We start from the raw sequence: 15103 nt of genomic DNA, 5'->3' as shown, positions 1-15103 counted from the left end.
GAGTTGGATGAAACCCTACTAAAACTGAAACTTTAGGGAATGAGTTCTGTATTTCCCACAAGCTTATATTAAAGGTTTAAAGTATCTTCCTGAATACTGCACACAAAAGGGCTAGAGGTGAGAATCTGGGAGGGCTCTCAACTCCTTTCAGTAAGAGGTGTTATTCCCCACCTCCAGACACCAGCCTCAGAGTGGACTAAGCATTGAGAAAAGGAAAGTTTACAAGGAGATCTCCCCATCACCCAAAAGTGCGCAAACATCTTACATTTCCTTTCTTACAAGACACTGGTCTTGTATTTCCCACCCACCCAATGTAAGTTTGGCACCAATCACATAACTTTTAATTCACAGAATATACAGTGCAAGACGTCTGACCCTATTGAGACAGAAACTACAGAGGCGCTTGCGATGGCTAGAGGGAAAAAAAAAAAGGACCTCCACTTTTGGTAGCTAGAATCCTTTGTAGAGACATGCACGCACTCACTGCGACTTTCCATAGGAATTACAAGTCATATAGGATTCGTTGGGGTCTCCAGAGTTTGGTGGGGGCGGGGGGAATCCTATCTTGTGAGGAAGATTTAAAGCTGACACTTCTTGACCAGGAACGCTTATACCATATACATACCTGCTCTAGAGAGAGATTTTATATTTCTCTGTCCGCTCCTCAGGCGGAACATTGACACTATTGAGAGTTTCAGATAAGAAAATAAGGAAAGAGGGTAAACTCGCAAGTTGAAGAAAACCCCACAGAAATCCCCAGGGTCGTTTCCTCCACAGCCCACCTTACAATCTTCCTCGTCTCTCAGCCCTCAGCAGCCCGGCCGCAGCGGCATCTGCAGCAGCAGTACCTGCCGACTTTCTGAGGGGTGGCACTTATTGATGTGCCGGGTCAGCCCCGGGGAGCTAAAAAAAGTGGACGGGCAGTGCTTGCACGAGAAAATCTGCTGAGCATCCCCGTCGGATGCCCCGCCTGGATTCGGTGCATCGGGAGGCGCCCCGGCCAGAGCGGGCAGGAGCAGCTCGTCGCGGACCGCATGCCACAGCCGGTGTTTGTCCCTGATGTCTGCCGACGGGAAGTGCGCCCCGCACAGCGGGCAGGCGAAGGCCAGGGGGCTGCCGCGTTCCGAGCCAAAGCAGGGGCCGAGCGCGCGGGCCGAGCCAGCCTCATGAGTGCCTAGGTGCTTGCGCAGATAGGCTTGGCGACGGAACTTTTTGTGGCAATATGGGCACACGAAGATCTCGGGTCCCCCGGCACCACTGGCACTGCCGGGCTCAGGCACCCGGCGCCCCAACACCCCCGCCGTATAAGGGAGCTGAGGAAGTGGAGGCTCGGGGTGGGACAGCACCTGGAGGCCGGGCTGTGGGGCGCTGTCCTGGTGCTGCTCCGTCCCGGAGCTGTCCCTGGCCCGTAGGTGCTGATCCGCAGTTCGCTCCGCACGGCTGTTCTCCTTCCCCTCGGCCAGGAAAGATGCAACAGTCCCGGAATCCGGGGAGGACGACGATGGAGGCAGCTTCCCGTCGGCTGAGGAGATCGTGGCTGCATTGGCCGCTGCGGGACGCGGTTTGTGCCAGCGGCGATGGGAGGCGAGGTTCGCAGGGCAGCTGAAGACCTTGTCGCACTCGGGGCAGCGGTACTCGACGCGCACGATGCGGGAGCAGCGGTGCTGAGCCAGCGCGAAGGGGTCTGCGTACTGCTCCTTGCACAGCTGGCAGATGAACTCCCCCAGCGGCGTGCGGCTGCCCCCGGGGCCCCGGGACGGCGCCCCAGGCTCCTCCTCCTTGATCTTCAGGCCCAGAACAGGGGAAGTGGTGACTTCATCGGCGAAGCTCAACTTCCTCATGGCCTTTGGTTTCTTGACTCCCGCGGCCGCGGGCCCAGACGAGCAGCCCGAAGGAGCCTTGGCGCGGCGCTCGCCGCCGGTGGCCCGCTTCAGGCCGTGCAAGGTGGCCGAGAGGGGTGCGGGGTCCGGATGGAGCACGGGCTCTGGGAACGGTGCCCGGAGCGGCAGCAGGAACTGCTCCCCTGAGGTCGGTGCAGCTGCTGGTGCCACCGAGCAGGAGAAAGAGGCCACGGCGGCAGCGCCCCCGGGGAAGGACTCAGCAGAGACGGGTGAGCTGAGGCAGCGCTCCAGGAACGCCCTGCGCAGTTCCACGCCCGCCGGCTTCGTGGGGCTGGGGCTGGGCCCCGGACCCTCCCTACCATCCGCCCTCCACTCCGCGCCTTCCCTCCCGCCCGCCGCTGGGCTCACCCTAGCCGCCCGACAGGACGACCCTGACAGTTCACGGGCCGCCTCCTCCTCCGGAGTTGGGTGTGCCTCCCGGTCCACACTGGGCTGAGGGGCACTGGAAGCCTCCTCGGGGAAGGGTGGTTCCAGAAGGGGGAAGACCCGCTCAGCTAGGCGCACTCGGTAAGAGCCGCCCGTCCGTTTAGTTCTCTTTACCAGGAAGCCCCTAGGCATGGTGGAGTCGGAGCGCTCAGGGGCAAAAGAGTGACAGGGGCGCCGCGGGGTCTGCGAGAGGGCGAGCACCGCAGCTGCCCGAGCTTCGCCGAGGCCGTCATGCGTCCGCCGCCTTTATAGCTGAGACGAGGGCCGAGGGGCCGCAGGGTCGCCTTCGGGCTGGACCAGCCAATCAGGAGTGGGAACGGGCGCGGGGGCGGGGCATTCACGGGACCGGGCTCGCGCTGGTCCACTAGGCGGGAGGCGGCGCGGCCCGGCTTAGCTGCGCCTCCTCCCTGCCGCCCACCCGGCGAAGACGCGAGAAGGTAAGGTGCTGAGTGTGAGGAAGCTCGGCGCTCCCTGCGTCAGTGGCCTCCAGGGGCCGTCTGGGGTGCCGGGCGGAGAGGCCACCTCACAGCGCCCTCCTTGCGGGCGGGACCCCGCTGCCCCCGCGTGTGGGAGGCTGATGGAAAATCACCGCCCCCCTCCCCGGCCACTTTGCGAGAGCACCGCTGAGAAGAAGGGCGCCGGGCCGCAGGTGCCGGGGAGGCGACGAGTTGGTTGTCAGCCGGCGAACGGGTTAACGTCCTCTGCTGGTATCGAGCTGATGAGAAGCTGCGACAGAGCGGCAGGGCGGCTGACTCCACCGCCGTGTGCCTACACTTGACGGTGGGAGCACGTCTGCCATCCAGTATCGATCGAGCCTGCGCGCGTCTGTGATACTATGAGAATTCATCTGGGAAGAAGGGCTCTCAGTGCGGGAGAGCGTGCGTGCTGGCAAGCCTCTGGAGCTCAGGACGCCAGCAGGTTTCTGGGCCCCGGTCCTCGGGGCTTATGAATGCCTCCTCCCCATGGGAATAGGAGCGGGGAGGGGAAAACAGGATCTAATTTTCGACTGTGCTCAGATAAAGTGCTCTCTCTGTTCGCACCTTCCACTTGTACTACCCAGAGACATGACGGTGCCTAACTGAACTGTTTAGCATGGAGTAGATTGAGTGAGAAATACTGGTGGAATCAGGATTTCCTCTGCTCCCCTTGTGTACGAGATACTTTGCCAAAAATGTGCTATGGACCTTTAAAAACTCAATACATTTTCATCCAGCACTATTTTCAGCACTAGAAGAGATCTGAAAGTTTGTGATACTAGTTAAACTATGAAAAATAATTAGAATATATATGGCAGATGCATAGTAAAGTGCCCCAAATCCATGGTATAGACAAGTACAATCTGAGAATAGGAAGGGAAAAGAACTGTGTGTTCAAGCCTCCTAAGTAAAATTGGAGAAACAGACTGAGCCGATATGTTTTCAGAGTAGACTATGGCATAACAGATCCAGTCATCAGTAACACATATTGTCTTCCTTCTAGTGCATGAAGCATTTTAACATAGCATTATTTGAGGGAAGATTTGGAAGTAATTATATATTTGTTAATCAGTGGCTATATTTTGTGCATTCTACTTAAGTAATCTCTAAACTTTCCACAAACACAAAACAGAAGTAGATATTATTCTCCTTTTATGATGAGGGGACTGAGCCGCAAGAGAAGTTGTATCACTGGCTGAAGTCACAGGTAACTGAAACAAAAGTTTTACAAAATAACATTTACCCTTAACTAGGTGCAAGCAGTTTTGTATTTTCTATTCACTTCTATTTTTTTTTTAAATGCTAGTCATAGCAAACGAATTTATTTGATAACTCACTAATGGATTACGTCCCACAGTTTGAAAAACACCATCATTATGATGTCTCCCATTAAACAGCATGAAACCATACAAAATTAAATAAAATAAATAAACCTGATACTTTATGAACAAAATTAATATCTGGAATCACTACTTAAAATATTTGAGTCCTTTAGTTGTATAGGTAAGCTTTGTGTTTTGAATTGATTGTTTCTGACATGCCACTTTTTGTATGATTTCTAACTCAACTTCTCAGTTGTTCTCCTATTTCTAATGACCCAGATACTGTCTGGTTTGGAAAATCTAATATAAGAATTTTAATACTTTGAGATGGCCCCTTTTTGGGGGGGTGGCTTTTCCTTGGGTGCATAGTACTGTGTCAGAATTGCTGTCAACCATATGACCCAGCACTTGTGCTTCCAGGTATATACACAGAATTGAAAACAGAGACTGAATCACACGCTGGCACACTGATGTCCATCAAAATGTAGCGTTATCCACAATAGCCCAAAAGTGAAAACAACCCAGTGTCCACCAACAAACACACAAATAAAATGTAGTATATATAACTGATGGGTAGTATTCAGCCATAAAAAGAACTGAAGTTCTGACACATACTACAACATGGGGACTCTCAAAAACATTATACTAAGTGAAATAAGCCAAAGAGAAAAAGACAAATATTCCAAGATTTCACTTACATGAAATGTCTATAATGCTTATTGAAAAGAATGCTTATCCTTATTTTACTTAAGTGAAATATCTAGGCAAATTCATAGAAATAGAAAGATTATTACTGGTTGTCAGGGCTGCAGGAATGGGAACTTATCGCTTAAGAGGGTTATATAATTTCCTTCTGGAGAGATGGAAAAAGTGTTATTAATAGTGGTGAGAGATGGACAATGCTGTGAATGCAATTAATGCCTAAACTGCCCATGTTTAAATTTAAACAATTTAAAATTCTTTAAATGGACACTTTTGTTATATATATTTTACCACAATAAAAATTTTCACACACACACCAAAAGAGTGGAAGGCAAAACCATGGCATATCAGCCTGTGGAAAGAATGTAAAGGACTAGGTCATGTAATTTGGACTTAATTACACAGGACAGGCAGAGAGAGTCACTTAAAAGTTTTACAGTGAGGGAGTAACATTTGCTTTTGAAACTGCATGAGGGATAATATCTTTGCCTGAAATTTCTGCCAGAGAGAGAAAAGGAAACACAGATAAAGCAGTCTCCTCTCCTCAGTCTTTCACCTTTCGGAAAATGTGGATCTATTTTCTAGGAAAAAAAAAATTATGGAAACTTGAAAAGTCAGAAGGGCAGTTATAAGGTGAGAATACTTCGTGAAGTGATTGGCATAGAGCTGATATTCAATAAATATTTTTTGAATGAATGTTGCTGATTGTTAAATGGCTAGTGAGTGTGTCTATCCATCTATCCAAGCATCCTTCCAGCCCTCCTGGCTTCCAGACATCCTGTCTTCTTCCATCTGTACAACTATTCAGTCAGATCAAGTAACTGCTCTGTAATCTTTCTGTGATGGTTCATAAACATGTTGTTCAAGGATTATCTTTATTTTCGGATAAACAAATTCATGGAGAAGAGGGCCTGGCCTGTACTATTTCTGTTCCTGACCACCATTTTACAGAAATCTACCCTGAAATTTCTGGTTGACCCAATGGACATCAGCATCACCTGGGTTACCAAAGGGTTTGCTCCTGACCCATCCTTCTACCAGTTCTGCTTCATTGCTTCCCAGGGAAGAGCTGACTGCCTGCCTGGGAGCTGCTCTGCTCTTGCTGCAATTACCCCTCCTCTGGGGGAAACAGCCACCTCCTTCTCAACTCTTCCCCTCCCCAGAATGCCTCTTCTGTTATTTCCTTTCCTCATCACCCCATTCTCTCAATATCCAGTGAACATCAGACCTCCATTAAAAGGAGAGTTTCCCTGCACAAGTGCATCTGCTATTCTCCCCACTCCGTAACACTTGTATTAGCTACCCCATAGGCTAAGGCTAATACTCATCTAGTATTGAATTAGCCCTATGTTACCACTATGAAACAGAACAACTAATGATTAGTACGTAACAATTCTCAGGTGGCTCAGTGGTAAAGAATCCACCTGCCAATGCAGGAAACACAAGAGACACAGATTCAGTCCCTGGGTCAGGAAGATCTCCTGGAGAAGGAAATGGCAACCCACACAAGTATTCTTGCCTGGAAGATTCTGTGAACAGAGGAGTCTGGTGGGCTACAGTCCATGAGGTTGCAAAGAGTCAGGCAAGACTGAGCACACACACACAGACACATAAAAAACGCATAGTCATTTCTCTTCTGTGTGTTCAAAATAAAAAAGCCTTATTATTTTTAAAAAGAGGAAAAATTGCTACCAAATATTTTCTACAGACCCAAGTTCTAATAGGCCTCCCTCACTTCCCCTCAGGTGTAACTTGATAACAACCTTTCTGGAAATCAGTATAGCAGTGAATATCAGAAGCTTTAAAACAAATAGGTATGTCCTTTAATTTACCAACTCCTCCTTTAGTAAATCATCCAAAAGAAGGGAAAAGATACATGCACAAGACATTTTTCACTGTGTTTTTGTGATTGTATATAATCAGAAACTACCTGAAACCACCTTGAAATTGTGGTGCAGCTCTACTAAAGATGATTATGCCATAAGAAGGCAATGACACTGGAGCATCCCGGGTGGCTCAGTGGTAAAGAATCTGCCTGCCAGGGCAGGAGACATGGGTTCAATCCCTGGTCCAGGAAGATCCCACATGCCACGGAGTGACTGAGCGCATGTGCCACAACTACTGAGCCCATGCTCTACAACAAGAGAAGCCACTGCAAAGAGAAGCCCGCTCACCACAACCAGAGGAAAGCCTGTGCAGCAAGGAAGACCCAGCACAGCCAAAAATAAATGAATAAAAATTTTTTTAAATGCAATGACACTAGCAAATGTGTATGTCTTAATGTTAAGCAAAACAGCAGGCTACAAAGCTACATGTACAATAAAAAGCTCAATTATGAAAGTACAAAATGAATAAAAGACTAGAAAGAAATATGCCAGAAATTTGTTGGACTTGCTTCTAATTAGTAGAGATTTATTTTATTATTTTTAAAAATTCTGTTAAAAATGTTTTTGCAATAAGCATATAGCACTCTGATAATGAGGGGAAAAATTAATGTCTTAAATCCTTTCTAGTATTAGACGTGGTACCCCTCCTCCAGGACACTGTTGCAGAAATGACAGTGGGACATCAAATGAGAATTGCACAGTTAAGTAACATTCTCCAGAACTCAGGGACCAGAAAAGAGATGAAAAGCCTCTATCATGCCATGGCCTTCCAGTTGAAGAACACTTTGGGGGAGAGATTAGGGGTTAAATAAAAGGTAGAAAGGGGGCTCTAGGGGGGAGAAAAATAATTTAGATGGATACTCTCCACTTAGCTGTAAATCCAGATAATCCTTCAACATATGAATACTTCTTTTTCCATTTTCCCACTTAGAAATTATGATAAATAGGGTAGCCCTTAGCAAGATTGTGAAATCTTTGCTTTCTTTATCTATAATACATCCTTTCTCTTGATAATCACACTTTTTTTTTTTTTTTTACTACTCAAGACCTTTTGAATACACAATAGGACCTTCATCTGCTCTGGTATAGTTTGATTAAAAGTCGTACACACTGAATTCTCTCTCAAGCTATCTGCATTTTAATTTTCCTATTTCTAATTATGGAACGAATTACTTTGACTTAAATTCAGGAATTTTGTGATAACAGCAATGGGAAAAATTTTCTGTACAGAGAGAGACTTCTTGCCCTGAAATCATAGTGTGTACAAGACAAGCTCAGATAACTGACCTACCTTCTAGTCACTTGAACATCAGATGATTACTCAGAAGGAACTTTATCTCTTCTATTTCTCTGCTGCCTCACCTCAACACAGACATGCCCCTATACAAGGTAAACACCTGTGGCATCTACTATGGGCCTTTTCTCCCGCAAGAACTTGTAAGTCAAATGGCCTCTCATTCATCTAAGGCAAAGCACCAGATTTATTTTCCTAAACCTAATCCTCACTTTGGTAAATGGCACCTCTATTCAATTAGCTGCCGAAACCAAATTTCAAAAACTTCTGACTGAAGCCAAACACTCCATATTCAATCTGTGAGCAGTTCTTGTCAGCTCAAGCATTTCCTGAGTCTGAAGACTTCTCAGATTTCCCTTCCACTGTACTCTCCTTCAGTCTCTCTGTGTCCACCCCTGCCCCTCAATAATGTATTTCTCACTGGGCAGCAACATGGATCCCATTAGAACACAACTCTGACCACTTCACTCTTTTGCTCAAAATCTTGAAATGACTCCCTGCCATATTTGGAATAAAATCCAAAACTCTGACTGGTCCCTGTGATTCTTAAACCACAACTTCCACCATGCTCTTCCTCATTTTGTTCCATACGTATTGATCTCCTTATTTTCCCAAGACATGACAAGTACATTCCACCTCAAGGCCATTCATCCCACCAGAACATTCTTTCTACAGATATGCTCACAACTTCTTCTTTCACTTCACTGGGGTCTTTATTCAAAGAATTCCACCTCAGAAAAACCTTCCCTGACCACCTGACCTGAAACGGCAGCCCCATACCCACTAGTACCCTTCATCATTTGCTATCCCTGTACCACTCACCTTGCTTTCTCTTGACAGAACTTACCACAATCTGTCATCACATTATATATGTATTTGTTTATTTGTTAATTGTCTGTTGTCCCCCCAAAGCTATTTTTTGTTTTCTTCACAGCTGTATATCCAGTATCTAGAACAATGTCTGGCACAGTTGTTAATGAATTGATGACTAAAATAGTGAGCCACTGGATTTTAAAAAAGCATCTCTGTGCCAAGTGGGATATATAGAACGGATAAACAAGGTCCTACTGTCTAGCACAGGCAACTATATTCAGTATCCTGAGACAAACCATAATGGAAAAGAATATGAAAAAGGAGACATATATATTATATATATATAATAAACAGTAGAAACAGTGTCAGACTTTATATTTTTGGGCTCCAAAATCACTGCAGATGGTGATTGCAGCCATGAAATTAAAAGACACTAACTCCTTGGAAGGAAAGTTATGACCAACCTAGAAAGCATATTCAAAAGCAAAGACATTACTTTGCCAACAAAGGCCCATCCAGTCAAGGCTATGGTTTTTCCAGTGGTCATGTATGGTTGTGAGTGTTGGACTGTGAAGAAAGCTGAGCACTGAAGAATTGCTGCTTTTGAACTGTGGTGTTGGAGAAGACTCTTGAGAGTCCCTTGGACTGCAAGGAGATCCAACCAGTCCATTCTGAAGGAGATCAGCCCTGGGTGTTCTTTGGAAGGAATGATGCTAAAAGTTGAAACTTCAGTACTTTGTCCACCTCATGCGAAGAGTTGACTCATTGGAAAAGACTCTGATGCTGGGAAAGATTGGGGGCAAGAGGAAAAGGGGACAAGAGAGGATGAGATGGCTGGATGGCATCACTGACTCGATGGATGTGAGTTTGAGTGAACTCTGGGAGTTGGTGATGGACAGGGAGGCCTGGCGTGCTGCGATTTATGGGGTCGCAAAGAGTCAGACACAACTAAGTGACTGAACTGAACTGATACTTCAATAAAAAATAAATTTTAAAAAAGTGAAAAATGCACAGAGTAGAAGAAAGTATTACATCATATATGTGACAAAAGTTTTTATCCTAAATTTATAAGGACCTTCTACAAATTCAATAACAATGAAAGACAATCAAGTGGAAAAGAAACAAGAAGAGGTACTACACAGAAGACTGTATCCAAATAAATGAAAATGTGCTCAACCTCATTCATCATCAGGAAAATATAATATTAAGTTCACAGTGAAATGCTCTGACACCACCACCAAAATCACTAAAATTTAAATCTGTTAATATCACAGTGTTGGCATGCATATGGAGCAACTGGAACTCTAATACACTGCTTAATGGATGCTAACTCGGTACAACTCCTTTTAAAAAGTTTGGCTCTGTTCACAAAATATAATAAACGTACTCTCTGACTCAGGAAATAAAAGCATCTCTTTTTTATTACTGCAAACTATAAATCTAGAGCCCACCTTGAGCACAGAAAGGGGAGACAAAGTCATAAAGAGTCCCAGATTCTAGACATTTGGGAATCTTGGTACAGAAAAAAATGAGAGGAATAGAAAGGTCTTCCTTGCATTTTTATATCCTTGAAAGATCTTTTCTCCCCACGTCAGTCACTTGACCCATGGCTTGGATCACTCCCACTCCCTTCCTCTGAAGTCCTTTCCTCCAGGGAAAATAAACACCAGCTTCTAAACCAGAGTTTTTGTCTCAAGCTCTTCACTACCCAGAAACCAGGAGAATGAGAGCAGAAAGAAGCTTGCCGGCTATTTAAATGGAAAGACAAGACTTGCCAGATAAGATTGCCTGTGTGGAAAACAAGGAATTTCAGGCATAAGGCATGGAGGTTATTGACAAGTTTAATCCAGATTAAACTACACTATTCTGTCTCTCAGGAGCTTTATGGAGAGACAGATAGTGTAGCCGTCAGGGGCGCAGGCTATAAAGTGAGATGGTCTTGAGTTCAGTTCCAGCGCCACAACTAGCTGTTTCATCTCAAGCACCTTACTGAGCATTTTTGCAGCTTCAGTTTCCTCATCACAAAATAGAAATAGTAACAATTATCTCAAAGAACACTTTTAGCATTAAGTATTTTAATGTATTTTAAAGGCTTAACACAATGGATGGCACACAGTGAGCCCTAAATGAATGGAAGGTACTATCATTATTATTACTGAGGTAAAGGAAAATTATTGACACTAATGGCAACTATAAATTCTACAGAAATAGCAGACTCATTTATGTGACTGGCTGATATTTTATACCCAATTACGATGCCAGATAGCACTGATGGGGCATAGCTTTTGGTGTGCTCAAAATTAATTTTGTTTTACTGAAATAAGATTCACAAAACATACCAAGACAGAAGGCAGTGTAGTTGACTGGATTAAGCCCATGATTTGGAGTCAGGCCTGAGTTTGAATTCTTAGTCTGCCATTTACCTGCTTTATGACTGGGACAGGTTCTTTAAACTCTCTGGCCCCAGATTGCTGTCACGTGGGCACTACAGCACTGTGTTCTCTACATGTGGGCAAGAAGTCTGATGTCCTTTGTGGTGAGGAGATGCTGCCAAGCAGAGGAGCTGAGGCTGGAAAGATAAGTCAGGGCTGGATTGAAGAGAACATTGTATACCACACTAAACTGAGCGTTGGTATTATTCAGAGAAAGCCACTGATTTTTCTTATAAAGCACTGAAAATTGACAGAGAAATGGATAAGAAAGATGTGATACATATATACAATGGAATGTTACTCAGACATAAAAAAGAAGGAAATAATGTCATTTGCACTAACATAGATGGGCCTAGAGATTGCCATACCAAGTGAAGTAAGTCAGACAGAGGAAGACAAATATAATATGATATGTTTATATGTGGAATCTAAAAAAAATTAAATAGATGAATTTATATACAAAACAGAAGTAGACCCACAGAAAATAAACTTATGGTTACCAAAGGGGAAAGGGGAGGGGAGGAATAAATTAGGAAGTTAGGATTAACATGTACACACTACTGTATATAAAATAGATAACCAACAAGAAGCTAGAGCACTGGGAACTATACTTAATATTTTGTAACAACCTATAAGGGAAAAGAATCTGGAAAAAAAATTATATATATATATATATATGTTAAAAAAATCACTTTGCTGTACACCAGAAACCAATACAACATTGTAAGTCAACTATATTTAAATGAAATAAATTGTTAAAATTAAAAATAAAAATTTTAAAAGTAGTTGACAAAAGATGATATAGCCTTAATTATTCAAATATTGAATGGATTTAAATGATTGATTGCTGAACTGTATTAGTATAGTATCTCTATAAGTGCTTTCTCCCCATGTTAAGCAGTGAAATAGATAGTTGACACCTTCTTAAAAACTGGGAAGTAGAGAGAAAACTTGACTTTCACTTGGCCGTGAAAGACTGCCTGTTAAAACTGAGATTCACTTCAGAAATTGTAAGCAATTGGAAAAGAGTGAGCTTGAACTAGAAAAAAATGACTTTCAATGGCATCAGATGCCACAATGGAAAGCATTTTAATTTGTTGTGCAGGAAACACGACAGCTCTTTACTCTCAGCCATTCTCGTGTTCCCAGTCACCAGCCCCAGCTCTGTCTTCTAAGATACTTCTCTCATCAAATTCTTTTAGCTACTTCTTCAGCTCAGTATATAACCCTCCTAACCAATAAACACTAAAACCTTTGTGAAGGCTGCAGAGACTTCATCTTCCTAATTTTATAGAGATCCTTCTATATGAAAACCTACTGCCTTACTTCCAGACTCAAAAAGATATTTTATGGAGTTGGTTTATTGCTCATAAAACAAGTAGATTTCAATTCTAACATTGTCATTTAATGAAGAGGTGATCTCAGAAATTTTACTTCATCTCTCTGAGTCTCAACAATCTCTAAATTAGATATCAGTTCAGTTCAGTTCAGTCGCTCAGTCGTGTCCGACTCTTTGCGACCCCATGAATCGCAGCACGCCAGGCCTCCCTGTCCATCCCCAACTCCCAGAGTCCACTCAGACTCACGTCCATCGAGTCAGTGATGCCATCCAGCCATCCCATCCTCAGTCGTCCCCTTCTCCTACTGCCCCCAATCTCTCCCAGCATCAGAGTCTTTTCCAATGAGTCAACTCTTCGCATGAGGTGGCCAAAGTACTGGAGTTTCAGCTTCAGCATCATTCCCTCCAAAGAAATCCCAGGGCTGATCTCCTTCAGAAATTAGGTATAACATACCTATATCATCTAATGAGAACTAAATTGAATGTGATCAACTAATATTCTCAACAGCACTGGCTCTTACTTGTGCTCACTATTGATTTTTTTTTCTCTATCACTATTTATATACTTGGTGTTGCTTGTAAACTCATAAGTGTAGAGACTATCTAACCAGTTTAGGATTACACAGAATAACATGTGTGCGTGTGTCTCAGTAAACATTCTGAAATAATAACGATGGTTGTCTACATGGCTGGGGAAAAAAAGCCTTCTCAGGTTTTATCTATAATTTAAATAAATCCCATTCACATGCTTGAAAAGAATGTGCATATATTTTGCAGCTGTATATACCAAGTACAAAAGAGTCAGACACAACCTGGCAACTAAACAACAGACTAAGGATTATATATGTATATGCCTCCTTCCACATATATATGGAAAGTGTTAGTTGCTCATCATGTCCAACTCTTTGCAACCCCAGGAACTGGAGCCCGCCAGGCTCCTCTGTCATTGTAATTCTCCAAATACTAAAGTGGGTAGCCATTCCCTTCTCCAGGGGATCTTCCTGACCCAGGGATCGAACCCAGGTCTCCTGCATTGCAGGTAGATTCTCTTGCAGTTTGAAACAAGGTAAATTATGATATTTCTCTTTGCAGTCTCTCATTTATACTCCATACAGTTTGACATTTTGTCATAGGTGCATATAAATTAAAACATTATCTGTTCATATAACCAAATGTCTCAGAAGTATACAGTATCTCTCTATATCTGTAGTGATGCTTTCTGAGCTAAAGTCTGTTTTGTCTGATGTTTTCTTCTAGACACATCAACTATTATTTGATGGGCGTTTACAATGTATGTATTTGACTTCAACCTTTTTTATCATTATGTTTTAAGGGTGTCTCCACTTAACAGTAGCTGGATTTTTTAACCAGTCAGATAATATTTAACTTTTAATTGGAGCATTTAGTGCTTTTCAGTTCAGTTCAGTTGCTCAGTCGTGTCTGACTCTTTGCGACCCCATGAATCGCAGCACGCCAGGCCTCCCTGTCCATCACTAACTTCCGGAGTTCACTCAAACTCATATTCATCGAGTCGGTGATGCCATCCAGCCATCTCATCCTCGGTCGTCCCCTTCTCCTCCTGCCCTCAATCCCTCCCAGCATCAGAGTCTTTTCCAATGAATCAACTCTTCGCATAGGTGGCCAAAGTATTGGAGTTTCAGCTTTAGCATCAGTCCTTCCAATGAACACCCAGGACTGATCTCCTTTAGAATGGACTGGTTGGATCTCCTTGCAGTCCAAGGGACTCTCAAGAGTCTTCTCCAACACCACAGTTCAAAAGCAACAATTCTTCGGCGCTCAGCTTTCTTCACAGTCGAGCTCTCACATCCATACATGACCACAGGAAAAACCATAGGCTTGACTAGATGGACCTTTGTTGGCAAAGTAACGTCTCTGCTTTTGAATATGCTTTAGTCCTTTTACATTTGTGTAATTGCTACTATACTGGAAATGAAATCTACCATCTTCAAAAGTGTTTTTCATTTGATCTGTAACAGTTTCTTTTTTTTACATTTTATATTGATTTCTGATTTTTATGTATCAAATTCCCCCTCTCTACTAATTTAAAATTATACTTTGCTTATATCTTTTTATTAATTCTTAAATTACATCACAAATTTTTAATTTATCAAAGGTTATTTTTAAAATATTAAGAAAGTTAGAAAACTTTAAGGCATTTACTCTTTCTGACACATGTTATTATGGTTTTGTATTTTTAAAAATCTACAAGACATCGTTGTTATTGTTTTTCACAGATAATATTCCTTAGATCTACCTACAAGTTTTCCACTGTCTTGACTCTCAATTTTTTCTTGTATCTCAGACTTCCAGGGTGGGATCATTTTCCTCCTGCCTAAAGAACATGCTTTAAACTTTCTTTCACTATACACTTGCTAGAAGCCAAATATCTTAGCTCCAGTGTGTCTTTATCCACCTATAGAATTGTAAGAGAACTATTTTCTTTTGGCACATTGAAAATAACATTTCACTGTCTTCGGTTTCCTGTTTTTCA

General features: G+C 43.4%; 1 protein-coding gene across 1 annotated transcript; it reads right to left on the bottom strand.

The window, feature by feature from the left end:
* Positions 1–809: 809 nt before the first annotated feature.
* Positions 810–2459, bottom strand: INSM2 (INSM transcriptional repressor 2). The gene has a single exon (XM_052660103.1). It carries the CDS (start codon positions 2457–2459, stop codon positions 810–812), a length of 1650 nt encoding a protein of 549 aa, XP_052516063.1.
* Positions 2460–15103: the final 12644 nt, after the last annotated feature.

The sequence above is a fragment of the Budorcas taxicolor genome, chromosome 21, assembly GCF_023091745.1.
Source record: "Budorcas taxicolor isolate Tak-1 chromosome 21, Takin1.1, whole genome shotgun sequence".
Classification (NCBI taxonomy): domain Eukaryota; kingdom Metazoa; phylum Chordata; class Mammalia; order Artiodactyla; family Bovidae; genus Budorcas; species Budorcas taxicolor.
This window is presented reverse-complemented; position numbering and strand designations above follow the sequence as displayed.